Genomic DNA, 27,569 nt, shown 5'->3' with positions numbered 1-27,569 from the left:
TTATTTTTAACAATATATGTATATTTATTCAGCATTTACTTTGGTTTCAAAAGAACTACATGACGATGAAGTTGTTGTCCTTAATATTTAATGTTGGTATTTCCTTGTAGCGGTTATCAGATTTTCACATGGTTGCCGTTTGTGGAGAATTGTAAGGCACAGAGGAGATTGAAACGTATTCTATCCTTATCTTGTCAAGTCCACTTGGTGCTGCTTTGTAAAGCAGTATTCTTGCGCCCCCATTCGGCCAGGAATGGTAACTGCAGATGTGGGGAAACTGTTCACCCATTCTGGTATTGCAGGATAACCTTTCTAATCAGATCAAATCTATTTTTTTTTTTTTTTCAAGCGACGTCACTTTTCCTCTTCTTTTTCTTGGGCTTTGGCTCTTCGGCATCTTGACTAGAACTTGCTACGACGTGGCTCTCCTTTTCATGTTTTCTCTTCTTGTTGGGCTTGTCACTGTGATAACCGCTGGAGTCGCTGGCATGGATCTCCATGGAAGAGAGTTGCACCTGCTCCTCTTCTTCCTTTATCCTCTTCTCTTTTTTCTTCTTTTTCTTTTTCTCACCATATGCGTCGCTCTCCGTTCCGTTCAGCTCCAGAGTAGTGTCACCATCGCCTTGGCAGGGCGTCGACATGAGTTCGCCTTCTTTCTCTTCTTCTTTGATTTTATCTTTCTTCTTTTTCTTCTTCCTTTTCTCCCCACTTGCGTCGATTTGTGTTCCATTCAAATCGAGCGCAGCGTTAACATCGTCTTGGCATGATGGCGAGGCCGCTACTTCTTCTTTCACTTTATCTTTCTTCTTTTTCTTCTTTTTCTTGGTGGAGTCTTCGACAATAGACTCCTCTTTGGGTTCTGTGGCTGGTTCTGTGCTTTCTAGCTCATCCTGGTCAACGGTGATACCCAAATCGGAGTTCTCGGCAATAGCCAACAATTCCTGAACCCTGATTAACACAAACGGTGTGACATTAATTTCCCCAAGACCTATTTGTACGGTTTGAAACAAAAACCAAGATTCTAGATGCTTTTTCATCATTAAGACATCAGATTGATTATAGTGGAAATTATATGGTTTTGTTAGACACTTTGGTGATTATTTAATTTCTTTTTGGCCAGTTCAGCAGCTGTGGCATGCTTAGCATGCTTTACCGCTTAAGTGCAAGAAAGAGCGAAAGCTGTGAGGGAGGGGTAAACTTATTTTCAAATGTTCATTTTTGTGGTCTCTATATCAAAACTATATGGCGTGTATTCCCGCAATAAATCCCCCTTTCATTTAGAACATACGCATCCATTATTCCTGGGAAAAAAAGTTGACACTAATACATTGACCACAAAAATAATACGTTTGCCCCAAAAACCCATTCAATTACTCGATAGCATCATCGTTTCTAAAAAGATTTGATGGTGACAACTCTGGTATACATACTTGGTTCTGTTCAGCCGTCCTCTTATAAGCAGCACACCGGCAGTGTCAGCATCAAGCGCATTCACCTCAAACTCCAGCTCCGCTCCAATTTTGGGCCCTGCGTCCCTCCAGGTATCCACGGAAACCAGGGTGGGCTTGGGAATGCTGGCATTAAAGCAGCCATGGACCAGGCAGCCCACGTGGCTGACACCTAGTTTATTCACCTTGCCCTAGGGGTAGAAATGGTATAATATTCAATCACAGTTGTCAACTAACTGTCTCGAAAACAACTTCATAAAATTCGACCTAACAAGGATAACATAAGTCATAAATCAGAGTATGACAGTAATACAATACTCACCAGCAATCGCTGCCCTGCTTGAGGTTGAAATATAATAAAGTTGGCTTGTATGTCCATGTGGATGTAGCCACTGTCATCATAAATGTCTCCATAGTGGCTCATAAGCTGTATATTGTCAAAAGCTAGAGGAACACCTTGGAGGCTGCAGGAGAGAACATGACAATCCAGATGGTCAAAACATACATTTATAATCAATGTGGACATGTTACAAATAAAATCAGCCCATTTCTTTTCCCCCACGCCACGTCAACAATTCAAATTAACCAACACATTAGTGTTTAAGATGTCACCTCGGTGAGAACTTGAGCAACTCGGCCTTTAACTCCTCCCGTAATGCTGTCCTCTTCTTGTTCAGGTACATGGGTGGAAGCACGACGTGTTTTCGGTGAGTGTTCATCACCAGACACGAGTAAGGTGCCGATACAAGTTCGGAAGCTGCTGCAAAAGACGGAATGGCGCACGGAATACCAGCCAAATCTACACGCGCCGATAAATTAACTTTATCTGCCGGGTCCTGAACGCAAGTCTCGGGAATTGTGCCAGACATTTTCACGTGTTTTGAGTCGTGCTCAACATGGTCCAAGTTCGCCATGTTGCTTGTGAAGACCGGAAAGTCAACAAGGACTAACTTCCGCTTTGGGCAAGGTTCAATTTCTGTGTAGTTTGCCCTCTGCTGGTGAGGAAATAAAAGTTAACAGAAACTGTGAAAGAGAACCATTTAATTATCCATTATCTATGTCACTTATTAATTACAGTATAGTCTAGAAGTAGGTTTTACACACATAAAATGAATAAATCAATTGGTCAAACAAAAAACTTTTCTTTTCTGATGATGCAACACATTCACTATACTAGCATGATTTAATCTTCAATCTGAAAGTAATTCGATCCAATTAAACCTTGTTTAATTTTAAGTGCTGTTGTCACTTGAAGTAATGTGGGTGTTTTCACCAGTACACAGGAAATGATGAGACTTCCTTCCAGTAATTCCAACTGAGGAACCACAAAATTTCCCATAGTGGGAGCCTCAACCCACTCGGCCTGGATAAAAAGCAGGACTCCAAACCACTTCAAGAAAAGGGGGACACAAAAACTCTCAGTGCTTTTCTGAATTTCATTAGAATCCCAGAAACTGTTTTATAAAGTGTACTGTATGTGTTAATTTATACAGCAAATTTATACAAATAGTGGCGATTGATTCACATTATTACAAGTCTAAACCACAAATAATGAGTTACTTGTGCAAGCGCTAATTAGCTTCGATGTTCAGTGAGAGGTACACCAATGTTACATAAGGTCGATTCAAGGGGAGCGCTGACTGTCTCCTCATCATCAGCTGGTCATTGATTCTGTATCCTTTTCTCACCTGCATTGCCACAATAAGATCATTCAGGTGACCTGAGGTCTCTCTCTCTTTCGCAAACACACATGTGCGTTTTTCTCCATTCCAAACATTGTAATAAGACTTTTATTGGTTTATTTATTAGTGTAAGAAGCACTTACAAAAATATGTTTGACCTATTGTTTACATTCCTGACATACTGTTTTCATTGGTTACACCTGAACTAGCTTATCCAATACTGTGGCTATCAAATATAGATATAAATATCTTGCATTTAGGATAATATTGCCGTGTTTACACTGCCAGACAGGCATTCATTTAATAATAAAATCAGCATGTCATTGTGAGGTGTTTCTGTTACCAGTGCACATGAATAAATCAGAATACAGTCATAAAAAAAACAAGCTAAAAGAACATTCGTTTGTTCCAGTAGCTCAATTAAACAGCTGGAAATCTTATATTATCGATTCTTTTCTTTTCAGACGGCCACTTTCAACTTACGTATATAAAAAATGTAGCTTATAATGTAACACGTGATGGTCATTAAAAAATAGAATAGCTTAACATTTCACTCTGTGTAGTGAATACAAATGCTGTAATGAGTTTTACCATTTGAATCGGTTTTCTGAAATTGGGATTTCCGCAATATTCCGATTAATTGAGATGAATTGGCCAAATAGAAGAATGTAGCACAGTATTTTTTTACTCACAATTTGTCTTATATTGTTCAATTCATGAACCTCATGTTATGTCAGTGTACAAGCAGTATATTGTACCTTACTGTATTTTCTTTCAGCATTCCAAAAGTTTAAACATTTCAGTCTGCCGTACAGCCATTCTTAACTGTTGACAGCAAGTGAGTCAACTTGTCGTCATGGTGATGCGCCAGAGTGTCCGTTGTAGGAGATCTGAGGGATACCGTTACTGGAGCTGTCCAGGGCATCCTGTTGAACACAAATATGTTTGTCAACAAGCAAGCTAACCAACAAGAAGCCATTTATTGCTTACCTTCTCTGTCATCTCGTGTGAATGGTGCAGGGAGTGCTCCCTCTCCAAGAACATCCTTTGTTGCTCAGAGCTCGCCAGACGACAAGTGAGCCACGTGGACAATGTGCAGGAGGAGATCCCTACGGACAAGTAAGGTATCGTCACACGTGCGCTTGGTTCTCACGTTGTGTGTCCAGTTTACCCAGACAGGCCAGAGTCATGGCAGCAAGGTGGATAGATTGCATGGAGTCTGGTCGTTTACTGAGCGCACGGACAAACTGGAAGTTGAGGATGCCGGCGATCAGACCGCAGATGCAGCACGCTGAGAACAAAATCATCTAAGAACACAAGACAGAAGAGTTGAGGAATAGAATCAGAACAATGCCTCCCAACCATGGCAATGGTTTTTTCAACCATTCATCAGAATGAAATGAATGCCGGTCCTTCATTCTGCAAGTGAAATAATCGGGTGAAGTTGATTGTATTGCATTCTGTCTCTTTGGAGCGAGCCAAGGTGCCTTCACTGCCTTCAACCACATTGAAAAGGACATCTCCAATTTCAGCCATTACCCCGCGAGGTGTGCGAGGCGGCGGCTGGCGGGACTCCTGAACCAGATCGAGCTAATGCAATCATTGGCCCGAAGGCATGGATGGAGTCAGGGAGGGAGGGCACGGAAAAGAGTCGCGGAGAGACTGATTATTGAAAATAAGAGGAGAGATGAAGAAATGGATGGCAGGAAAAGATCGAGAAAGAGGCGATAAGTGGAGGTGGGTGGGTACAGGGTGAAGCAAAGGTCTCTTTTCCAAAGCGCTGACATTGATCCATCATTAGCCACACCAGCAGACATCCAGAGTGGAAGACGAGGAAAGACGAGGACTTGAAAGAGAAGAGGAGAGGTGACTGCTTGCCGCCTCGGCTTTCCTCAGACGTCTCTCAGAGTGCACACAGATCACATTTACGTACACTCGTAAATATATAACAAATTGAAAAAGATGTCTTGCCATAAAAAGCTGATTAAAAGTAGTCCTGTCAATGAAAATCTTGTATAAGGTGGTATGAAGTGAAGAGCCACAAATGGGTTAAAAAGCATGAAATAATAATTAAGACTCCCCATGTGTCAAGCTGCTGGAGTCCTCTTCCTGTTTGTTGCAGCAAAAATAAACTCCATCCAAAGACAAATTGCATAAATTAGGCACAAGACATGATGCAAAGATTACTGTACTTACAATAAGGCCAGTCCTCTTTCGAGCGCACAACACACCACACATCCCGCAGAGCAGAAACTGAAAAAGAGAAATAACATACAAGTGTTAAATCTGATTTGGCGCCGTGGGGACTTCATAAAAAGTGCTCGTCTTGACCATTTTTTTTTCATTATGGAGTCATCACACACGTGACAATGTTTAAAGTGCCTCTAATTAATTTTTCAGATTTTCTAGTCGGCTTTTCATGACATTTCTTCCAACAGGGATTTTCTAAAAATGGCAACTTGCAGTCAACCAGCATCACCAAACAAAATGACTTTTGAGGTTCCTTTCTCTTCTTGGGCTGGCATTTAAAGATTGGAAGCAGTTATTTTGATGAATGCAACTTGGCATGAGGGATGTAAGAAATCAGACCAGATTCAAGCAAAGTATCCTGCGCTGAGTCATTTTTACATTAGACAATTAACAGCAGGGGGCTTCTTGGCATGAGCTGCCAGTTACTCTCCCTCCTGCACACCCTTGCCAAAATCACATCGTGAGAGTGATGACAAGCAAGAAAAATGCTGGATCGTGAATTTAAAAAAAAGTCAAAAAATATTTCACCCTTTGCGCACATTGAAACACATTAGCATTTATTGCAATGCTTTAAATGATAACGTAGCATTTTCTAGACTCAACAGAGATGATCCGATCACCAGAATCAATGCGTAGTAGTGAAAAAAGTAGATAGTGAGAAAGTCAATTAGCTCAAGCAATTTGGAGAAATTGATATCTTTTAACTCCCCCATACAAACACACACTGACTAGAAGTTGATCTAATTTCTGCTCAAATCAATTTACAGTCTACCTAAGGTAGAAGAATGTTTTTTGACACCCAAGTTTAAGTTTAAGGCACGTTTACAAACGATCCATACACATGATTATTTTACATACTATATGCAGATATATTTAAAATAATAAAAATAGCAAAACCGACCAAAAATAGTCACAAAAATACACATGCAAGAACAACTCTTAGCAGTTTGCTGTTAATCCACTATCTATAGTATTTATTCTTAATTGGAAAACAAAAATCATGCAGTGCAAATATTGACAATCAGATTTCCTTTTCCCCCTTGATTCCACCTCCCACTTACTAAAAGTAAGAAAGCCACGTACACAGAGTCCGCTCCACACCGGGGAAGCGTCGCCTTGCTGCGGCTTGTGCTGCCCCCGAACCCAGCTGATGCCCACGGCTCCGAGCACAATGCTCGCCACGCCCAGGCCCACCTCCACTACCGACAGGAGGAGAAGGCTCCACAGGATTTTGCGGCTGGAGCACATCCCGCCCGGGGCATTTCTCCGCCTACGACAGAAGAAGTCCGCTCCTCGGTTCTCGCGGGAGGGAGCGCGGCGTACGGCTGGCTCTACATCGGTAAATTATCGGCTGGGTCCAAACAAGTTAGTTGGAGTTGTTTAAAACTAATACCGAAAGTGTGTGGGGAGGAAAGATGCAAAGGGATGAAGCTGGGCAGCGCCTGATGTGACGATAACGATGTGACGTCCACGTTACTTCAAGCTCCGCGGCACGCGCACAACTACGATGAGGCGCGTGCACGCCGTGAATGAATCCATGATTATTATTTACGTTCAAAAAAGTGTATCTCAATACGTTTTGATGAATAAAAGTATATTTCTTTGAGTAGTGTCATTGAAAAAGCAAAACTTAAACACATTTTGATACTTTATTATTTATTATACGTTTTTTTTTTTTTTTTAGATTTCTGCAATATAAAGTTGTTAGTGTGCACCTTGTCTAACTGTACATTTAACGTCAACTCACAGCCAATATTATCTAAATGGCTGGCAAGAAAAGTGTGCACAGCCCGACATGAACATATACGAGCTGATTGACAGATTGACTTCTTCAACAATCCAAACAGTACTGTGAGTAACAAAATGACCTCACTGCGTTTTACTTCGCTTTCGCAACCATGGATGCTGAAGGGAAAAGCCCCCAACGATTGCAGGCTTTCCCGAGCAATCACACTTAGCCACAGCTTCATTCCCTCCGTATACAATCGATGCATGGAGACATTGGAGTTTGCGCTATCTTTTTATCGTGCCACTACTGGCTTTTTAACTGATCAATCAACAACGGTATTGACTCGCTTGAGGGTAAAAGCAGCTTGCACAGAAACACGGAGTGGCGTGTTTTACTGTCTACTGACTCATGGCATGTGTTTTTGCATTCAGTGAGGAAAGGAACTGTTTGCAGATTCAATTATAACCCACAAAACTACTCATGCTTTTGCTTTTAATTATTGTGCAACTGGGGCTCGTTTAAAAACTGTTGGTAATGAAGTCAGTCACTGAGTCAGTTGCTTTGTTTTAAAAAGAGTACTTTGGCAGAAGTTTTATAAAGTGCATAAGGCATTAGAAGCTCCTGACTGAACCGGAAGCCAAAGGCAGCAAGTAACCGAGTGCCGCTATTGAAGATATATAAAGTTCCTTCCAGTTAAGTGGATAAAGAGAGGAGTTAGCAGGAGGTGCCAGGGACCTTATTATCCCCTGAGGCCCATTATAAGCATCCCAGTTGCCATCTGTTGCCAGTGTGGGCTCACAATCATTAGGAGACTGGTCTGTAATCGCTGGAAAAGGACAGCGAGAATCTGTCATCCTTCCCACAAGAGCAGAGGAGGCAAATGACGTAAAGAGGCCGCAGGCCGCTCAGACATTGACTTTGTTGCCATTGTATCCGTAGAGGTGTGACATTATCAAGTCACACTGCTGAGTGACTGTTTACTAAACAACCCATTCAGCCCCATGATAATCGTGTTAATGTCGTGTAGCTGTAATGAAGCCCACAGTTGAAATTCAACTTTTAAAATGGTATTTTCAACATAGTTCTACATCATGTGCAGGGGGGTGGGCTCATTTTGACCTCTCATTGGATACGCTCACTTACAGTTTGTCCACGCTAACTATACAGACACAATGACCATAGATGAGGGCTCATTAGAGTAGAAATCAATGCGATGCCTTAAATAACAGTACGGGCACTCGTCCTGAGGTCGTTTGTCAAAGTAAAGGTGCTTGTTAGCTGTATGTGTTAAAAGTTGAAGATGCTGCCTATAATAGGAGTGACATTAAAGGCAAAGTATGGATTGTATCCTATGATGAAAAGTGGTATACGCTTTTAAAAAACATGCAGTTTTGGTGACCTTTTGACCCACAAATATAAAATACAATTTTAAAGTGAAAAGAGAATTTTGTTGCTATATTTTCTTGAATCTCAAATAGCTGAATTGCATTAAAAAAAAGAATAGTCTTCATATGGTTTGCCATGTTTTGGCTTGTCACGGTCAATATCCACATATTTGGAATCTATTTCCTGTATTTCCCGAGTTGTTTCGCTCAGCATTAGAGTCACATCTGCTGTGTTGGCTAGCTGCTCTGCAGAGTAAACAGAGTTCTTATAAAGTATTAAACACATCACAGCAGGAACCACTATGACCCCCCCACACACACCCACCCACCCACACACACTTACATACAGTTGGTGAGTCCCAGTGCCGAGTCAGTGGCCTCTAAATTTCCTCTCATCTCAGTGAAATTGGACCTGTGCCTCCATCCTGTGTGAAGACCTCGAACATTAAACCACCAGGCCTTCTTCCTCTTGTTTGGCCTCCCCCTGAGGATGAAATGACAACGTAAGCATGATTCAGCCCTATTGGAGGCCGCTATGCAGATAAAACATATGGATGACAAATCTCCTTCTATCTTTTCTGGAAATTTGTGAAACGTTTTTTTTTTATTCATCTGTCAGTATGATGTCATTCTGGTAGACGCGAGAATTTTAGGTATATGTCTTAACAAACACGACCACTAGAGGACGCCCTCTCACAGAGTGAGTCATGCAGACTCCAGACTGACAGCAGCAAATGAGGTGAGGATGTGCAAAGTACAACGAATGAAAGAAGAAAGAAAGTAATCTGGAATGTATGCATAGAGAGATCAGTTGACAGAACTCCAATAAAGGTCCATCTTTCTTGATGAAGGAATATCCAGAATATGTTAAGAACTTCCTCATTTTCCTTGCAATCTTAACCTTGTTATCGGAGCCACACGCTCACTGCTCACTTGACAGGATTTGCTTGTTTCCAACGTGTGAACCATTCACTGCGACGTTATCATTCTATTTCTCATGTGACTTGGCCCTTCCACGCGAGACGTTTACGGAATGACACACTTAACCAGAATAACTAGGAAGAAAACCGCCCGGGACTTCCCATACAACGACCGAGCGGGCCAAAGTCCACTTTGGCAGCTGTCTGAGTGTTTGTGTGTTTATAAGGACAAAAGGGAAGCACATGGATCTTTTCAAGTCTACTACAGAGATGCACTTTTGCAGAATGATGACATAGTGCTGAATGACGCACAGGGAGTGGGAGAGCCACACACCATCAAGCGTACTTGGACAAATAAATGCTCACACGCACACACACATATGTACAGTCGTAAAGGTGACGTAATAGCTCACTGCCTTCTTTGTTCGGCGCAGTTTAAGTGACTGATTTGGGTCCCAGTCTACTGTAAAACATACAGAGGATCCAGTGAAGCCAAAACCACTTAAATTTCTAGTATGTATTGTGCACCACACCCTTTACACACCAGTCTTGTCAGATAAAAAAAAAGGAATGACACAAAGCTTATTATGAGACTTTTGTGCAACCTGACCAAAGAGCTTTTTTTTTTTTTTTGCATGATTTCTTTGACTCATCCGGAGGAGGAGATGAGCAGGAAGACGAAAGAGAAACTTAAAGCATTCCCAAATGAAGTGTTTATTTTGTGTCTTCCATTTAAGACCACTACAGATAATTCTGTGTTTATGAAACATGCTCAAAGAAATTCAATATACTCTAGGCCAGTTGTTCTCAAACTTTTTAAACCAAGTTTAAAAAAAATGCTCTCCATCCAACATAATAAAAATCCTAAAAAGTATGTTTAATATTATTGTAAACCACTATTACATGACACTGTACCGAATTAAACATAAAAATAAGTCTAATGAAGTTTGTCGGCTCCCTCTAGTGGTATACAAATGCTTCACTGAATTAAATTATTTAACTTTGCAGAATGCTACACTTTTTTTGTGCAAGTGCAATTTAGTTATGTTGCTTTTAAGTACAACACATGCGAGGGGATTTTTGTTTTTTCCTTTTCCACTTCATATTTGTACAGGTCCACCTGTAATAGAGGTTACACTGGACTGGAAGAAGGAAACAATGGCTACATTGGTCCCATATTAGTCATCAGTTATCAGGAAGACTTTCTACAGGATAAAAGGACTTGGACAACAGAGGAGATTGCAACATAATTGCCTGGTCATGTCACACACACACACACACACAAAATGTGTACACCATGCGTGTGTGTGTGTGTGTGTATGTGTACACAAGACAAATCCAAACCACCAAACCATGGGATGGTTACTGTAGCCCAAAATGTATTTCCCCCCCTGATTACAGACATTTCGGCCCCAGGACCACAAAGCGATGACCTTTCTTTTCTCATATTGAGGTTGGCACGGAGCCGCACAGCTCTGTTTGACCTTGACAGAATTCCACCTCACAGCAGCTGTCACCCAGGATGTGGCTGAGAAATTCAGGGACTCTCCGAGACTCCCTGGACTGTGAAAGTGGGCGATGAAGAGGGCATTGAATGAGAGAGCCCTTCAGTGATTGTGTCCTTTCAATTTGTTCCAAACAGTCTCAAATTTTCTAGCATTGTATTTATTGTGAGGTCTTTTTTTTATTTACTATATTACATAGCTTAATAATGGATTTTTGTACTAGTCTTAATATATTTGGAAATAATACAAAATGTGTTTTGCTCATTTCTGTCTCTTTCTCTAACCTCAGGGGTAAAAGTTTGTTAAAACAAAAAAAAACACTGGTCACTGTGGTAGTGGAGGAGATGAAAAGAAAGTCATGCTCAGCGGTTACATGTGGAAGATTCCTCCTATGTTTTTGCATTTGGCCACAACACCACAGACGGTGAAAACAAAATGTCAGCAGTGACATGACAGCAATTACGGGGTTTTTCCTCGGTTATGCACGCAGGACGGATGTTTTTGGACGCTTAAATGATCATTCTCAACCACCGAGCCGCAAACAAAGTATTCAATTATGCTCTCCTCATCCAGTCAAGTACATTTCAAGTCACCTTATCAACATTCCAGCCGAGCACGGGATGAACAAATGAAATAACGTATCGTATTCATGTATTAACCTTGACACTTGACATCCGCAAGTTTGAGGTGGTGTGGTTTTAACGTGGAAAAGCACTTGTGCAAACAGCACTCGTGTTAAGGCGGGGGGCGTATTTAAGTGGATAATAACTCTCGGGCCTTGCAACGATTGGATGTGCTATTCATTTTACTGGCGTTTCAATGTAGGTAAAGAGGAACGAGGGTGTGACAAATCAAAATTTTAGAGGAACAAGCCGACACATTTTATGGGTATTAATGCAGAACTAAAGCGCAATAACATCCTGAGGTATTTATGACATATTTTATCAGTTAGGAAATAGCAATAAAGTCAATGCTTTTTTTTCCGCTTTTCACCCAGCAGCTGTGGATTTATTTTGCATGCATTCTACATAATGGTATAGCTCTCTCCAAAAGTATTGGGACGGTGAGGCCAATGCCTTAGGTTTTTGCTGGAGGCTTCAAATGTTTGGATTTGACATCAGGGGGAGTCAATGAAGCAAGAGAGCAATATTTCTTCAGCTTTTCGATTTGCTTCTGGATCATATTCATAACTTTTGATTGGCACCTTTTTCATGTGGTCAAAAGAATGTGACTGACAGTTGTGTTTTGTTGGCAGCATTTAAAGCTGAACTATTTTGATAAGTAATCCAATGGAGATTATTATTTTTTTACCCCTAATATTACGATTTAATACGGCCATGGCACGAACATTGACAATAACCAGGACAACCGTTTGGAAAGTCATTAAAAAGAAAGAAACCACAGGTGTTAAAAGTAACAGACGGGGCCGACCGTGGAAAAGAACCGCCGTTGACAACTGAAACATTTTGAGAGCTTTAGAGAAAGACCGTAAAACACCTGTTAGTGACATCAGCGGAAACACAGAAGAGGAACTCATTTGCAAGAAGGAAAATGCCAAACTATAGGGAGAAACCTATGGGATAAGGTTTCTGGACAAAAACCGTTACCATAATGATGGAAAGGTTAACGTATGGACGAAGAAGTGACCCAAAACATGCAAGTTCAAGTTTTGATGGCAAACACAAAAAGAAAACAAAAGAGATCAGCTTCACACTTCCACCAATTTTGGAGGTGACTAAATTCCAATGGCAAGTAAAGGATGTCAGTGTGGAAACAAAGCCTTTAGGCACTTATTTGTGTTTAGAATGCAGAGCTATGAGCTGCCAGATTAGTGGTCATGGGCATCACTAAATTCCTTTCTGGAATTCCTTGCAATTGTGCATTGACACATTTTTTACAATCCTTTGTCTACAGCTTTCCAGAGTTCATCCTATCATGATACACTGCACTTCACGAAAAAAATAGGTAGCGTGAGATTTGCTTTCAAGTTCCCACTGTGACATTCAAAATAGTGAAGTAGCTGTTGGCTATTCACACAATGTGGCCTCTATATGCACAGCAACGTAATTCCTAATGTCACCTTGAAAAACAATCTCTGTTGCAGACATTTAAATGCACGCATGGACTCACATTTAACTCCATAAAACTTCTCAGCTCACTTCAGTATAGATGATTGGCAACCAATGTGCCGTAGGATGACGCCAAAGCACTAACTTTGTCCAAGCAAAGCTCCTCAAGTCACTTCAATGTGGTGACTTAGTGCCATAAGAAAGCTTTCCCCTAAAACAGAGAAAAAGAAAAGAATGGCACTGTGTATGTATTTTCTAATATATATCGATATTTAACAAAAATGAGCTCTTTGTATTTGATCAACTCTCCCCATGCTCCCTCAGGCTGGCTGCTGTGGGTTTATGCATGGATGGGAATCCCTGCTTTGCTCCCATCTAACCTCTAACCCCTACTTTGTCCTCCCCTCGGCGTATCTAGTTCACCGCTGAAAAGAGCGTGGGAGATAGTTCAGAGAAGAACTCAGTGAGGGGAGTCAACTTTGAAGGGGGGGAGATGGAAAGAGAAGGTGGGCAGGTGCGAGCGGGAGGAGGGGTGCTACAAATGTGGATGAGCATAATGAGTGTGTGCGACTGGAGAATGATGAGACCAGAACAGCGTGAGGGAAAGCTTAGCCGACTGCTAACACAAACAAATGGGGGGAGAGGGCCACAGGGGAAAGGTGGAGGCAGGAATGATTGGGAGAAGAGTTGTTTAGTGTCATCATTATGACAAGGATCTACCTCCAGCATCCTGACGTTGACCAGTATTGACAAGGCCAGGGGTGTGTTTACACAAGAGTCCATTATCAAGATTGCAGTGCAAAGAACAGATTCATATTTTGACCACCTTCACCCTGGAAGACAAAAAAAAAAAGAAGACGTTTATGAGTGGGGCTAGGAATCTGGATTTTAGCGAAAGTTTATACATTGTTCATTTGAAGTGGAAATTGGTTATTTATATGACAAGGACGTTTTAAAAGCTGGGAAGCAACACTTAGTGTGCTGAAAGTATGGAGCATAAGTACATTTTCCGCCTCTAAGTGGAAGTTGTTGAAAAGGACTCAGCCTACATAACACATTATGTCCAACTTACATATACATTAAATTATACGCCAACAAAAGGCATCCCCCCCCCAAAAACGTTTGGAATGAAAACAAGGCCAAAGAGTTGATGCACGAGTTTCTTCCCAAAGTGACATGCCCGACTACCGAGCTGTCACGCACATTGTAGCATTATCACCTGCTTTTGAGAGTGCTGCCATCAAACAGCCAACTAAAACATTCCCACTTTCACTCGGCCGTCAAATAAACGCAGCGCGGTGTGCGTTTGCATCATTACCATAATTGAGAGTGACTGCGAGGGTAGCAAGAATGGCACCACTCCCACCCTCAAATTCCTGTTTGACAAATTATGCTAATGAATGAATGGGGACAGAGTGGGTCCATTTCCAGGCTTGTGAACAACAAATTGGGTCAAACAGATCAGATAAGAAATAAGTATTGATCGGGTACTGTTGGCACACATACAAGCACAGTTTGGGCAGCGAGCCAATCGCAACATGATTCTTTTAAGTGGCAGGTTTCACTGAAGACTCGCATCCGATCAAACCAAAGATGGCGTGTTTTGTGTGGCGCACAGCTGCTGTTCTCCTGCTTGTTTAAGACATTTTTTGGCTCCTGTTCAGGAGCGCAATCAGCGAAGGCTACTCAATGTCATTGGAATCCGCGCACAATGGACCCAAGAAAAGCTCTCTTTCTACTACTTTAGCACTAGCGTGTAAATCCTTTCATGCAAGCGCAGCTTTGATTGACCCCCACCACTCCGTCCTGGAACCCCAACATCCACACATATCGTCAAACACACACACACACACAGGAGCACTCGCTCCAGTTAAATGGCTCCCAGAAGAAGCAATATAAACACAAGTGTTCAATTTGAGGCCATAGTTCAACTGGAGTGCACCACACTGCTCCTGTCTCCTGTCCCGGTTGTGTTAAACATGGACAATCCATTATAATATATTCTGACCTAACATGTGTTTTATAAACGATGTGTTTCTCCTCATTGTGTTTAAGTAGCAGTTGCTTCCGGAATTTCACACACGTTAGTATTAAGCTCGTGGAATTTCTTCCGATGTTATTTTTACAGTAATGAATAACTAGGATTGATAAACAGCTTGAAGCAAGCACGCTGTGGCCCTTTTTTAGGAGGACTGTGCAAGTGAAAGTGAGAACAGTCACTAAAGTTGTGGCTTCTGGGGGAACAACCTGGGCAGTTGTAGCTAACGTGAAGATGAAGAACTCAACAGACGTAATATAGAGAATATAAGATTAATGTAGTCATCAATGTAAATTGCAGGCAGGCCATTTAAATTATTAATTAATTCACTTTTTTTTTAACTGACACTTCACACAATCAAACTACCGTGGTAAAGAAGAAAGCTAAAATCCTTATTCAAGCTATTTAGCCTGTGTTGTCAATCGTTGTGTTTACGAGTGGCGCATTCAAAGTTATTGTGCGCGTGACGTCATGGTGCTGATTTGCAACTCTCTCTCGCTCCGTCGCTCTCTCTGGTTGCCATGGCACCGCCTACCTGAGTCAGTTCGGCGACTATAACGCGCTCCCTGTGCAGCATGTTCAGTCAGCATGCTGGTGCACGTTGGCAGCCTCCTATTTTGGGTCAGCGTGCGGACCGCAGTCCCGGCTCGATCGTGACGGAGTGCGTGGATGGAGAAGGGGTGGGCTCGGGGGGTTACCGTTGCGTTGCCGCACAAAAGCCGTTTCTCTACCTGCCCTCCTGGCGGTGGTGCGCGGGGGAGCGCGCTTCTAAGCTGATTGGAACCGGAGGATGTGAATACCTCCCCGGGATTAGAGGCTTTTTGGCTGAGGAACAATGCTCCGCGGCTCGGTGCGCCATTCCCGGCTTTTGTTGGCGAGGCGGCGGACGCACGCTCCCCGGTCTCCAGACTCCCACCAGTGAGTCCACCTAGCCTCCCCGCTCGGTCTGGTCACCCACCCGGCGTGGATAATATGACTTCCTGGCCATTCACATATGGCAGCGTCCCCCTGTGTCTCCTGCTCATAGTGGCTCTCTGCGCTGGAACCTCCCATCCGGGTGAGTGGTGCTTCATTAGAGTCCAATGATAATCATATCTTTGCAGTTATCCTACATTCTGTTCCATGGTGTCCCTGTGCAGCATCACTTCAATCCACAGTCACACGTGTACTTTCTGCTGGGGGTGTCTTTGAATTTAAAGCCCATGGAAGCAACTTTTCTTTTTTTCATGTCAAAATGCAGTTCAGATAATGGATGGATGATTAAATGTGTGCCGCATTTTTATTGTCCCATGGAGAGAAATAACATCCATCCATGTATGTTAATTTTCATGTAAAAAGCTCGTTAAAAAATAATGTACTGCTGCCGGTTCAATGTTGAGCTAATTGGGTTCTAATTCCATTTTAATGTTCAGAACAACCTGCAGCTATTCTCTGGCCTACATCTCCACTCCATGAACTCAGAGCCACTTTAAAAATGTGATCTCAGCAGATACATCATCTCAATGAATCACTAATGCCCCCTTTAGTCACCCGAGAAATATTACAACTGCATAAATAGTGGTCGCTCGATTCAGCATTGGCTCCTTTTCAAACGTGAGTTAATTGACTCATGCAATTCCGATTGGACAAGCACCCGTTCCCACACTTAACTGCTTTTCTACAGCCTGACGCTCGTGAAATAATACTCTAAGTGGTGCTTCTATCATCAAGCCTCTAATTATCCAGCCAGGCTCCATTGCCGTAATACGCCTCGACGCGCTCTACAATTACACATGCAAATTCTTTTCTTTTGTCACTATCTTCCCCCTGTAGGCGACAACGTGTGTTCGTCTGCCGTCATTACGTCTTGCCAAGAGTGTCTGAAACGTGGACCACAGTGTTTTTGGTGCTTCAAGGAGGTATGGAATGTGTATTTCTCAGCACGTCTCTGGCATTCCTCCGACGACGCACGTGTTGTGCTTTTCATGCCATCCACAGGTGTGAGCATGATGTTTAAAGCTACCCTCGTGCGTGGGGCGATGTGAATGTTTCCATTCCATTTCTATTCTTTCACACATAGCAGCAGCAGAGGCAAAGCCACATTTGACCCATATGTTTAGTCTAGTCATCGCTGCAATCGTGTGCTCCTGCCTGGGAGTTCTGTCTCATAAAGCATCCACCCAGGATCACTGGGCAGCCTTGAGGAAGTGAAAAAAGATCCAAACACGGCAGCTTGTTTGGGAACTAACATATCAACCAACTTGCACACGGCGGCTGGCTAGACTACACAGTCCACACGAGTGTGTTTACAAGCTTCAGGTGGCTTCCTCTGGGTGAACCTTGACCTTTTCAATGGGGTGTGAAAGCATTCAAACACCATTCACCAGTGGTGGGAAGTAACAACAAATTTTATTTTACTTTTCATCTTTGTGCTAAAGTACATTTCGAAGTCCATCCTTTTTTACTCTTAAGTGTAGAAGGTGAATGTACTTGGAAGGACAGGAAAGTCCAGAACGTCACCATGACATTGTGCTAAAGTTCGCTCAGCCCGTATAAATAAATAAATAAATAAGCGTCTACAATGTCAGCTTAACATTGAACCGAGCTATTGTTATTCATGTATGCAAAGTCCTGCTGGTCGGTGAATTTACGATCAGTTCATTAGTCAGTTCCTTAAGATCCGCTGCTAAGCTAGTTACCGAGTCAATTTTTGTAGTGCCGGATACAACTTTTTTTCATCGACAATTTTTTAAAAATGTGACAAAGTAAGGAAAAAGATGTCTCACAGATTGTATAGTCCAAAATACTCACATTGCTGCTTTTCTTCCACTATGTTTGTGTGGGTCCTTCACTTACCACAAGAGCAAAGGCCACTAATCCATTCCAAAGCCACCAGGCATGACACTGCTGCTTTGTTCGGTCAGATGACTGTTATGGTGCTCAAATTATATTCCAAGCACATCTTTTCATGCCAACTCCTATAAAAGAACAAAAGAATCCTAAACATAGGAAATACTAAGGAAATCATTTTGTACATGGACAAAATGCCAATTCTTCATAGAACTTATAGCTGACAAACGGTTCTCCTCATTCTGGATATTGCATTTCACTATTACTATTTTACTTTTAGGATTTTCTGGAGGGGGCGGGTTCCGGCCATCGCTGCGATTTACAGGTGAACCTGCTCAGAAAAGGTTGCGGTCCAGAGTTCACGGAGAAATCAGACGTCAAAGTGGAAGTCAACGGCACCGTCAGCAGCACACAAGTGTCCCCGCGAGACATCAGCATCACACTCACACCAGGTAGGCTGCCGATAAGCAGTTGAGGAAATGAAATACGATTAAACATTATCAGCCCCGTGTCAATTTTAACTGAAATAATCCAATCCCGTGTTTCAACGTGTGCGCTAGGTTCAGAGGCTAGCTTCGTTGTTGCCGTCAAGCAGCTGCCGCGGTATCCAGTGGATCTTTACTACCTGGTGGATGTATCCGCATCCATGCAAGAAAATCTCGATCATGTAAGTGTTTCGACAAACTGCGGCTTTACGGACGAGAAATGCTTGAGAAAGACCTTCATGACTGCAAAGACTCATTTTCGCCTCCACATAGTAGCACTTCTAATTAGGACAGGATTAAGAATATTTGAATCTCCTTGATCTAATCAATTAATTCACTTTTTCATTCATTTTGAACTTTTGACTGAAACAGGCCTGAAAGTAAAGAGAGGATTGATTAAAAGGAATCTTTTTAACGAGCCAAAAGAAACAGAGCAGGAAGGCTGGAAGTGTAAACATACAATCAAGTTTGTAAGGATGTAAATAAACTTTCTCCCCATAACGTATGTAATTCTTCCCTCACATTTTCCTCTCCCCACTTCACAGCTCAAGACGGTGGGTGTAGCTCTCTCTCTGCGTATGACGGAGTACTCCTCAGACCTTTGGCTCGGTTTCGGCTCCTTTGTGGACAAGCCGGTGTCGCCTTACATTAACGTGCATCCTACCAAGATCAACAACCCCTGCAGGTTCGAAGAATCATTTACTGATTGCAGTAACATATTAAAACAATATTCCAACAGGTGTCCTGAAGTTGTCTGTTTGGGATTTCACGGCAGAGCGTGTGCAAAGCGTGTTAAATGTTGTTTTTATAGCAGTAATTTATGGACGGAAGGGGAAAAAGTCCAATAGGTTAGCTTTCGTTCTGTGCTCATTTGTACAAAAAGGGAAGGGTACTCGAAACAGAACCAAGACCTAATATATAGTGTCTGCTAGTAAATAAATAGACTAATATAGCATTATTCATATGCAAATTAACATTATTACCTGTATATAGCTATCAATAAAAGACAAAGGGATAAGTGATGGTAATGAGAAATGAATGTTAGGGATGGTGAGGAGGGTATTAGTACGTCAATGGGAAAATCCCCCAGCAGTTGAGGTCTATGGCAGGGCAGCATAGCTAAAAGATGATTCAGGTCACAAGGCAGAATCAGCCCCCCTTTCATCAGAAAAGACGTCTGCTCGGAGGTATAAATAGATATAAATATGTATAGATGACACCAGCCTGATAGCTGAAGTCTGCTTTTGATGATTCTGGGGAAAACAAGTAGATCTGAGAACAGAAGGCTCAAGTGGCATGATAAGGCTCTAAGAGCCCCTTTAGATAAGATGCTGAAGAAAGGTTTGAGGATTGTGCACTTCCATCCACCTATCCTGAGTACATCTAGAGACTTTGAGTTCGAAACCCGCAACCTTACAATTGTGAGGCAGACCTGCTAACCTCCAGCCATAATCCACTAACTTAATTGCAAATATATTTTTAGTCCAAAGCAGGAAGACAACGAACAAGCTAAAGTCTGCGAATTCGCCATATGACCCAGTGTGACTTTGCATTTTTGGATGCACTATTGTTTCAATGTTGAACGGCTCTGAGTGGGAGACTGAAACAAGAGGCTTTTGACTGTGGACGTAACAATCAATAACTGTTTCTGTTTCGGGCTCTCCCACCAGCGACTACGAGATACGCTGCCGTCCCGCCCACGGCTTCCACCACGTCTTAAGCATGACTGGAAATATGAGCGAGTTCACGCGCGTCATCAAACGCCAACGCATCTCAGGTAACATGGATACACCTGAGGGAGGCCTGGACGCAATGCTGCAAGCTACTGTGTGCCAGGTACGCAAGTCCTCATTAGTTATGTCGTGTGCTCGAGTTTGTTTACTTAGTAATTACATTTTTTAATAGTCATAAAAACAGAGGACGAATCAAATTTGCCAGTCAGTTGAATAGCGAAAGGGAGGCCTTTATTGCAGTCGAATAGTGGCATTCTGACTCAGCGTTGGTTAGCGTCACTGGAATCCCAAGTAATGATGCCCCGAGTTGGCTATGACTGACACACACACACCACACATGCACACACACTCTGGCAGTGGCAGTAGCCCATACTAAGACTGCAGGGGGGCTTTGAGTCATGCCATGCAGGGGGGGCTGAGTAACCAGACTGCAGGGAAACACCACGCCACTCATGGCTCCACAAATAGACTCTCCATTATGTCATGCCTATCTTATTAGCTCGCTGACTTTCCTTAAATACACACACAGACCCCCTTTTCTCCCACAGTCTATGACACAGACATAAACACGGGGGGTTGTGACTAGTGGGAGCATTTTTTTTTTTTTCTTCCTTGAGAGCCAAAAGAGCTCAGAGTCTGATGTTTGAAATGAGAGTATCGTGACACATGTATGATGTTATGTTGTGTTAAGTTATGTACTTACATTTTCCACATCACTCTTTATGTTGTGTTGCTGACAAGTGAGCTCAAGAGAAATGAATGGGCAAATATATACGCCTCCTTAGAAATATATTGTACCAGTGGGAAACGTTTTTACGGTGTATAATTGGAAATATTAAACATTAACAGAAACATTCAAAGCATTTACTGTAGTGTGTCCAATTATATACATGACATGGAATTGACCTCAGAATTTGAAATCATGTTAAGTTACATGGACCTGGTTCTCCACTAATGAGGTTAAAGCCTTATTTAAATTTAAGCAAATGTCAAAATGACTGCTCTTAACAAGCCAAGGGGACGCAATGTTAACATAAGTGGCAATAAAAAAAATAATAATCTTGAATCCTCACCTTCAGCTGAGTCCGCTTCAAATTCTTTCTTTCCCGACAACTCCACCAAGTTATGCGGAAATTGTTGAAGTAGTTTGAGTGTAATCCTGCAAACAAAAACAACATAACAGCGATGAAAACACAGCCTTTCTGCCGGAGGGAAAGTATGCGGATGTTATTTCCACGTACTTAGCTTTGTCTCCTTTTCAGAGAGCTGTGGGTTGGCGTCCAGAAGCCAAACGTCTCTTGCTCCTGATGACCGACCAGCCTTCTCACCTCGCCCTGGACAGCCGACTGGCGGGAATTGTCACTCCGCACGACGGTCTGTGCCACCTGGAAAACAACGTTTACACTGAGAGCACCAGGATGGTGAGCGGACGAGGAGAAGCCCACATGGGGGCAACGCACATTAAAATGAATCGTAAAAAACAAAGTGAATTGTACTCTTTTGCCATTCTACCAAAGGACCATCCAAGTCTGGGTCAGTTGTCTGACAAACTACTGGAAAACCACATTTACTCCATCTTTGCTGTGGAGAAACAGCAGTACCAGTGGTACGAGGTAATAAATAGGCCGCACACACAAAAAAAAAAAAACTTGGAGCCCCCTATGAAATTCAAGTATACTTAACTATTAGGTATACACTGTAGCCTATATGTTAGACGTATTCATAATTAGTCACTGGGTGACTGAGTCCAAATTGCTTAGCAGTAACGGGGAGGGGAAGGCTATAAGGTGCCGTCATTAAGGTAACAGTAAAGACTGTTCATGTGCCCCTTGCATCATAAAAACAACTCACTTAAGACTTGTCAAGCTGCTACTAAAAACAGTCTGTACTCTTTTACTTAAGGAGTTGACTTCGACTTTTATGACTTTTTTTTCTGCTGATAAAAATTTAAATGTTGTCTCGGATATAATTTGATGCATTTTTTTTTTCTACCTGTAGGAGTTAGTGCGCTTGCTACCTGGCTCCTACCTGGGGAAGATTGGCTTCTTCCAGTCCCCAAACCTCATTGATCTAGTAGTGGACTCGTATAAGGTACCTCTCTTCTCTACATTTAAACATTGGATGATAAAAGAAGGACCTGGTTGCAAAGGAGACTGTAGCAGCGTGAATATTTAAACAGACTCGTGTCTGTGTGTGACTGGTGGTTTGGTCATTTGGTTTCAGTCTGGCCTATAATCTCGCTTCCAGCACAGCACTCCATTGTTTGGTTCAAGAATCGTCTGAATCCACAGATCTGAGTGCACACTTGCGCACACACACAGGCAGCTGAACTTGAACAGAAGCTGCTTTTGTAATGGCCACCATCGGACCCCCCCCCCTACCCCCCACCCCAATTGCTTCCCACAAACTAGGTGTCCCGACCATATAAAAAAAAAAGATTCTATTTTGGGCCCCACCTACTATTTCCCATAAGCCTCTTGCAAAAAAAAAAAAAGCACACAGGAATGAGAGCATTTTGAGGACAAGTTTCACATTTCAATGGTCGCAATTATCGTTCTTGGTCTCAAATTGCCCATCATCACCGTTTCTTCTGCATTCCTATGGCAGTATGCGAGGTTTTAAAAATTCAAGACAATTGTCTAATTCGAATCTTTTTTTTCCTCCATAGAGCTTGCTGACAGAAGTGACGTTGTCAGTGTCATTGGATGACAAGGCATTCAGCAGGTACTGGACGTCCGTGTCCCCCATCTGTCCTGAAGGGACAACTGCTAAAGAGTGGAGCTGCTTGGGGGTGCAACCTAATCAAACGGTAAAGTTAAAGTTCTATTTTGGAATGTACGTACTGCCAAACTGCAGAATTGTGATACATTATGACACAGGCCAGTGAGAAAATGTCGTGGCATTAAGTTATGCAAACCAACCTTTTTTGTTTTGTCTTTTTATTTTATTTTCACTCCCTAATCTCCTCATGAGTCTCCTTTCCTCCCTCTGAATCATGCCTCAGTAGTTAAGCCTTTTAATCTGAGGATGGAGAAAATGAATTATGGAAAGTACCCACTCGTTATCAGCATAGCAATAAAAAAAAAAAGATATATGTGCATTCCTTTCCATACCAATTAATGACAACGGTGTACGCTTTTTAAAGACAAAATGTTTCCTTTGCAAGTGCGTCACTGGCAAAGATTTTTTCAATTTGTTTTTAAGTGGAACTGAATGTGCGCTTTATCAAGACTCCAACCTTTTAAACTCACACACATACAGCCTTAAAAGAAGCTGACGCTTGAATAGCCTTCAGCTCCTAAACGTCCTTATCAAGAGGGGCAACAAAGATGCTATTTTTGGCACAACCTCCTCCCCCCCATAAGCCTCCTAAGGGGGGGGGGGGGGGGGGAGCACCCGACAATGAAGAAACTCTGGGAAGATTATAATTTTGACTAATCGCACTAGTCATACATTTGTCTTCCACAGGCTTACAAACAACACAATGTAATTCAAAGTCACTATAAAGTTAAAATAATGTGTCTTCAAATTTGGACACGACACAAAGTTTTATCATCATTTTAAATGATGGGCGTTACAATTTTCCTCTTTTTAGTTATGTTAGCAAATTTTTCAAAATGCTTACAAGTGAGTAACCCGGATCTACGGCACATTTGAGCCAATTATGAATTGAATTTATCCAGGTCACCAAGAATAAAAAAATGACAGTCTTGCTCATGTGTTGTTGTTTTTTTTTTTAGGTCTACTTCAACATCACGATTGGCCTACACTCTTGCCCTGACCACGGAGCAGATGAAGACATTGAAGTGATGGTTCGCCCCGTGGGCTACAATGAATCCACGACTGTTAGGATCCGCTCGAAATGTCAGTGCAGTTGTGGGTCAAAAGGACACTGCCACGAGAGCGGCGACTCGCCATGTGCGGGGACTACATACGGCACTGGTCAAGAGCAGCGACCGCAACCGGCACTTATCAATGAATCAAAGTGGAATTGCCGAGCGGAAGGTTCTAATGTGGACTGCAGCGGTCGTGGAGTGTGTGAATGTGGGAAGTGTGTGTGTGAGCGCAGCAGACTTGGCACAATCTACGGGAAATACTGCGAGAGCGATGACTTTTCCTGTTCCTATAACAACGGACTGCTGTGTGGGGGTAAGTATCAAATGAATCGACAACTATTTTAATCATCGGCTAATCGTTTAGACCCATTTATTTTATACGTCACAATTGTCCAAATCCTCTAATGTCAGCCTCTGGTCAGGAATTATTTATTCTTTTTTTTTTAAGAAGTCATTTATAAAAACAGACCTCCTAAATTTGCATTCGATTAATCGATGGAATAATTGATTCTAAAAATATCCAATCGTGACAGACCTACATAGAACTGCACAAATAGCAACAACAACACAAAACAGTTGTAAAAATGGTCTTCTTTCTCTCTGTTTCTGTCAGGACAGGGTGTGTGTGTGTTGGGCGAATGTGCGTGTGAGGATAACTGGACAGGTGATAGCTGCAGTTGTCCCGTCTCGACAACAACCTGCCAATCTCCTGATGGCTCATTGTGTAGTGGACGAGGCACGTGCGTGTGTGGCCAGTGTGTGTGTGACAATCACAAATACTCCGGAGACCTCTGCGAGAGATGCCCTGCTTGTCAAAGCTCCTGCCAATCACACTGGTACTGTTTTTTGTTTGCAAAGGATGATGGGTAACTATGTTCGTGGAGCTGACGTGTGGTACTATATTGTTTTCAGGAAGTGTGTGGACTGTCACATATCTCATGACCTCAAACACAATGAATGCAACCGCACGTGCGACTCGGACGTCGTTTCCATCAGTGATATGATGTCAGGTAGAGCTCTAATCTTTGGCGTTGCTACGGCAAGCCATTTGACGTTGTATGTCTTCACGCAAATAATTTCTCTGTCCAGCAGGGGGCAAGTGGATTCAATGTATGTACATTAGTGGTGACAACTGTCGCTATTGGTTTCAAACAAACTCAGAGTCTGGATGGAACCAGCTTCACATTAGCACAAGAGCAGGTAAAGGTTTCAGTCAGCAAGCCCGCTGTCAGTGTTGCAGCTGTATTTGATATTCCCCCTTCGCTTCACAGCTCTGGCTTACAAAAACACGCAGACATTTGCAGATGCATACACAATTCGAACTACGCACGCTCTGGTTTACACTTTCACACACGTTGCACATCCAAGCGTTACAGTTCATCCCCACCGGAGTTTTGGAACAAAACTGCTCATTGTGCGTTTTCCCTCCATCTCCCCTTATCCCCTCAACCCGACGGGACGCCACTGACGCCTGCTTCTCCCGGCTGTGGCGGGGGCCAGGTCTCCATGGCAACGCTGTTACTAAATGTCTTTGGGCTCTTTGTTTTGAGCCAGAGGCTGTCATCCGCACATGGTCCCAGCCGAGACACACAGCTAATGGCCGACTATTCAGAGTGTTGTTGACAAAAGTTAACAACGTCAATATCATGTAATAAGTTGCAAACTATTTATCACACTTGTGTATGCGCATGTCCACAGAGTGTGCCAGCAGTGGCCGGCTGGTTGGGACCTTCCTAAGTGTGTGTGCACTAACGGTTCTATGCGGGCTGGTGGTGGTGGCAGTGTCCAGGCTGCTTCTGCAGAAAAGAGGCTGGCCCCCAGGGGATGCCACTAAGGCTGGAGAATATAACTGCACTGGCAAGGTAAGCTAAGCAGTGAGCAAATAGAACCTGACTTTTTTTTTCTGTCTGACTTTCATTTTACGACCAGAATTGGTCTGCGACAACTAGAAGTTTGAGCGAGGAAACAGACTTACATCTGTGTTTTACATTTCCGCTTGTCTCACAGCTTTAGTAAACATAGTGTTGGGATTTGCAATCTCGGGTGATTTACAGATCTGAGGAGAAAATGCAGGGGGAGGGTGTCAAAGCTGTTTTGGACTCAACTTTGAGTTACAGCAGTTCACAATAGCACCAACTGCGATTCATAAAATACATCTCGGGACACGCTTTTATTGAAGTACACGTGTACCGATCAAGGAAGACATGGTCCATAAGCAGCGGACACGACTGCCGAGATGTTATAAAAGTTCACGTGCATAAGTATGTATTCCCAATCATCTTTCAGGAACTATCCTACATTCCAACAAGCAACGAGAAGACGGTAACTTATAGAAGAGACCGACCTTCTGACCATTCGGTGGAGATGACCGTACACGTCAAGATGCCCCTTGGGGAACCCTGGCAGTGACGGGAGGGGGCAAGGGGACACATTCCATTGAGGAGAGTTGGACTCTGTTCTACTTTGCTGCAAATGCTCAAAGTCTGATGGTAGTAAGCAATTGAAAGCCTCCACTAAATGATGATTTTACTTTAAGACTCTGGGACTGAGATGGCCAGTACAGTATTGTGGCTATGGGCCTGAAAAGAGCACAAGTCCTCGAAACTGCCTGTATAGTAGCACTGAGTCTCTACAAAGGTGATTTATGTGTGTTTGCGTGTGGCCAGTATGGTGTTAAGGTTCTTCAAGTCTAGTCATAATTTTGCGCTTCAAATATTATGGCTCAGGCATAGACTGCCCTCTTGTGGCAAACCTGGGGTACGACTTTTTATTCCACCATTAACGCTGTCTGCACACAGTCCTTGTGCTTTATGACATTTGGGTGAATTTATGACGTGCACTTGTGACTATTATTTTCTATTTAATATTAGTATTGTGTTCTCCAGTGATTCACATTGCATTTTTAGCGGTTTCACTATTTGTGTGAACTGATCATCTACATTGCATTTTTTTTTTCCCAGAGGTGTTTCATGTGATTTTAAGTTGTCAATCTGACTTGCACTTGTTTTGCATTATACTACTGAGGTGTCCTTTCATTACAGGGCATGAGAGCTTTTCAGTGGGATTGAAATAACATTTTTGTGCTAAAATGGGCATTAAGGGTTCGGTAACAAATCCACTGGAATAAGACTCAAACGTTAACATTTACCTGGAACTACATAAGCATGAACATGTGACCTCAAATGAGAAGTGCGCTTGCTGTAAGTTGGCCATCTGCCACAACCAATTGAACTAGACTGATGACTTGATTCCTTGGTACTAGGAATAAGCTCAAAAGGTACTGCGATCCAAAGTGAAAGAGTGTTCTTCTACTCCTATTCTCGTGCACTAGATGACTTCCCAGTCCTTTCCCCTTTTGTGATTTTAATTTGTGGTGATAATGTTTACAGCAATAGCTGCTTGATCTTTTTTTTTTTTCAGCTAAGAGATGAACACTACTATTTATTGTAATGTATTTTCTTATTAATTGACATGTAAATGGTATTATTCTACAATGAGTCTACTTGAGTTGCAAAGTTGGTTTCTGTACAAAAAAAAAAATCAGCAATAAGTGAATCATCTCATTACAGTAACAGCAGCACTTCTGTGTAGTTTTGGTATCCACTGTGACTTGTTTAGCATGTCTTTCTATCACAATAAAAGAGTGCAAGATTTTTTAAA

General features: G+C 42.5%; 3 protein-coding genes across 15 annotated transcripts; 1 reads left to right on the top strand and 2 right to left on the bottom strand.

Moving 5' to 3' along the window:
- Positions 1-2,835, bottom strand: polr1f (RNA polymerase I subunit F). 2 transcript variants are annotated; one of them, XM_037263439.1, is made up of 5 exons: positions 2,722-2,835; positions 2,061-2,443; positions 1,771-1,912; positions 1,431-1,639; positions 1-948 (listed from the first exon to the last, which is right to left on the bottom strand). In XM_037263439.1, the coding sequence occupies exons 1-5, from the start codon at positions 2,785-2,787 to the stop codon at positions 345-347; spliced, it is 1,404 nt and encodes a 467-aa protein (XP_037119334.1). In that variant the 5' UTR covers positions 2,788-2,835; the 3' UTR covers positions 1-344. The 2 variants fall into 2 exon arrangements, with proteins under 2 accessions (XP_037119334.1, XP_037119335.1); XM_037263440.1 differs by having other exon boundaries at positions 2,061-2,440; positions 2,722-2,787.
- On the bottom strand, positions 2,473-21,406 carry LOC119130000 (transmembrane protein 196). Of its 11 annotated transcripts, none has more exons than XR_005099331.1 (10): positions 21,315-21,406; positions 21,147-21,232; positions 17,817-17,983; positions 13,709-13,821; positions 8,838-8,978; positions 5,327-5,383; positions 4,302-4,437; positions 4,121-4,239; positions 3,889-4,056; positions 2,473-2,838 (listed from the first exon to the last, which is right to left on the bottom strand). XR_005099331.1 is itself a non-coding variant. In XM_037263444.1 (5 exons), exons 1-5 carry the CDS (start codon positions 6,626-6,628, stop codon positions 3,985-3,987), a joined length of 549 nt encoding a protein of 182 aa, XP_037119339.1. In that variant the 5' UTR covers positions 6,629-6,900; the 3' UTR covers positions 3,219-3,984. The 11 variants fall into 11 exon arrangements, 1 of the variants encoding a protein (XP_037119339.1); XR_005099330.1 differs by having other exon boundaries at positions 17,862-17,983; XR_005099335.1 differs by having other exon boundaries at positions 8,842-8,978; positions 17,862-17,983.
- On the top strand, positions 15,950-27,569 carry itgb8 (integrin, beta 8). 2 transcript variants are annotated; one of them, XM_037263438.1, is made up of 16 exons: positions 15,950-16,083; positions 16,839-16,924; positions 18,136-18,307; positions 18,416-18,522; positions 18,886-19,025; positions 20,011-20,176; positions 21,336-21,494; positions 21,591-21,686; positions 22,072-22,164; positions 22,742-22,882; positions 23,814-24,222; positions 24,523-24,745; positions 24,822-24,919; positions 25,002-25,109; positions 25,608-25,771; positions 26,196-27,569. In XM_037263438.1, the coding sequence occupies exons 1-16, from the start codon at positions 15,999-16,001 to the stop codon at positions 26,316-26,318; spliced, it is 2,370 nt and encodes a 789-aa protein (XP_037119333.1). In that variant the 5' UTR covers positions 15,950-15,998; the 3' UTR covers positions 26,319-27,569. The 2 variants fall into 2 exon arrangements, with proteins under 2 accessions (XP_037119333.1, XP_037119332.1); XM_037263437.1 differs by having other exon boundaries at positions 24,999-25,109.

This window comes from Syngnathus acus, chromosome 11 (assembly GCF_901709675.1).
Source record: "Syngnathus acus chromosome 11, fSynAcu1.2, whole genome shotgun sequence".
NCBI lineage: Eukaryota > Metazoa > Chordata > Actinopteri > Syngnathiformes > Syngnathidae > Syngnathus > Syngnathus acus.
The sequence above is the reverse complement of the archived record's forward strand: the minus strand, read 5'-3'. Positions and strand labels throughout refer to the sequence as shown.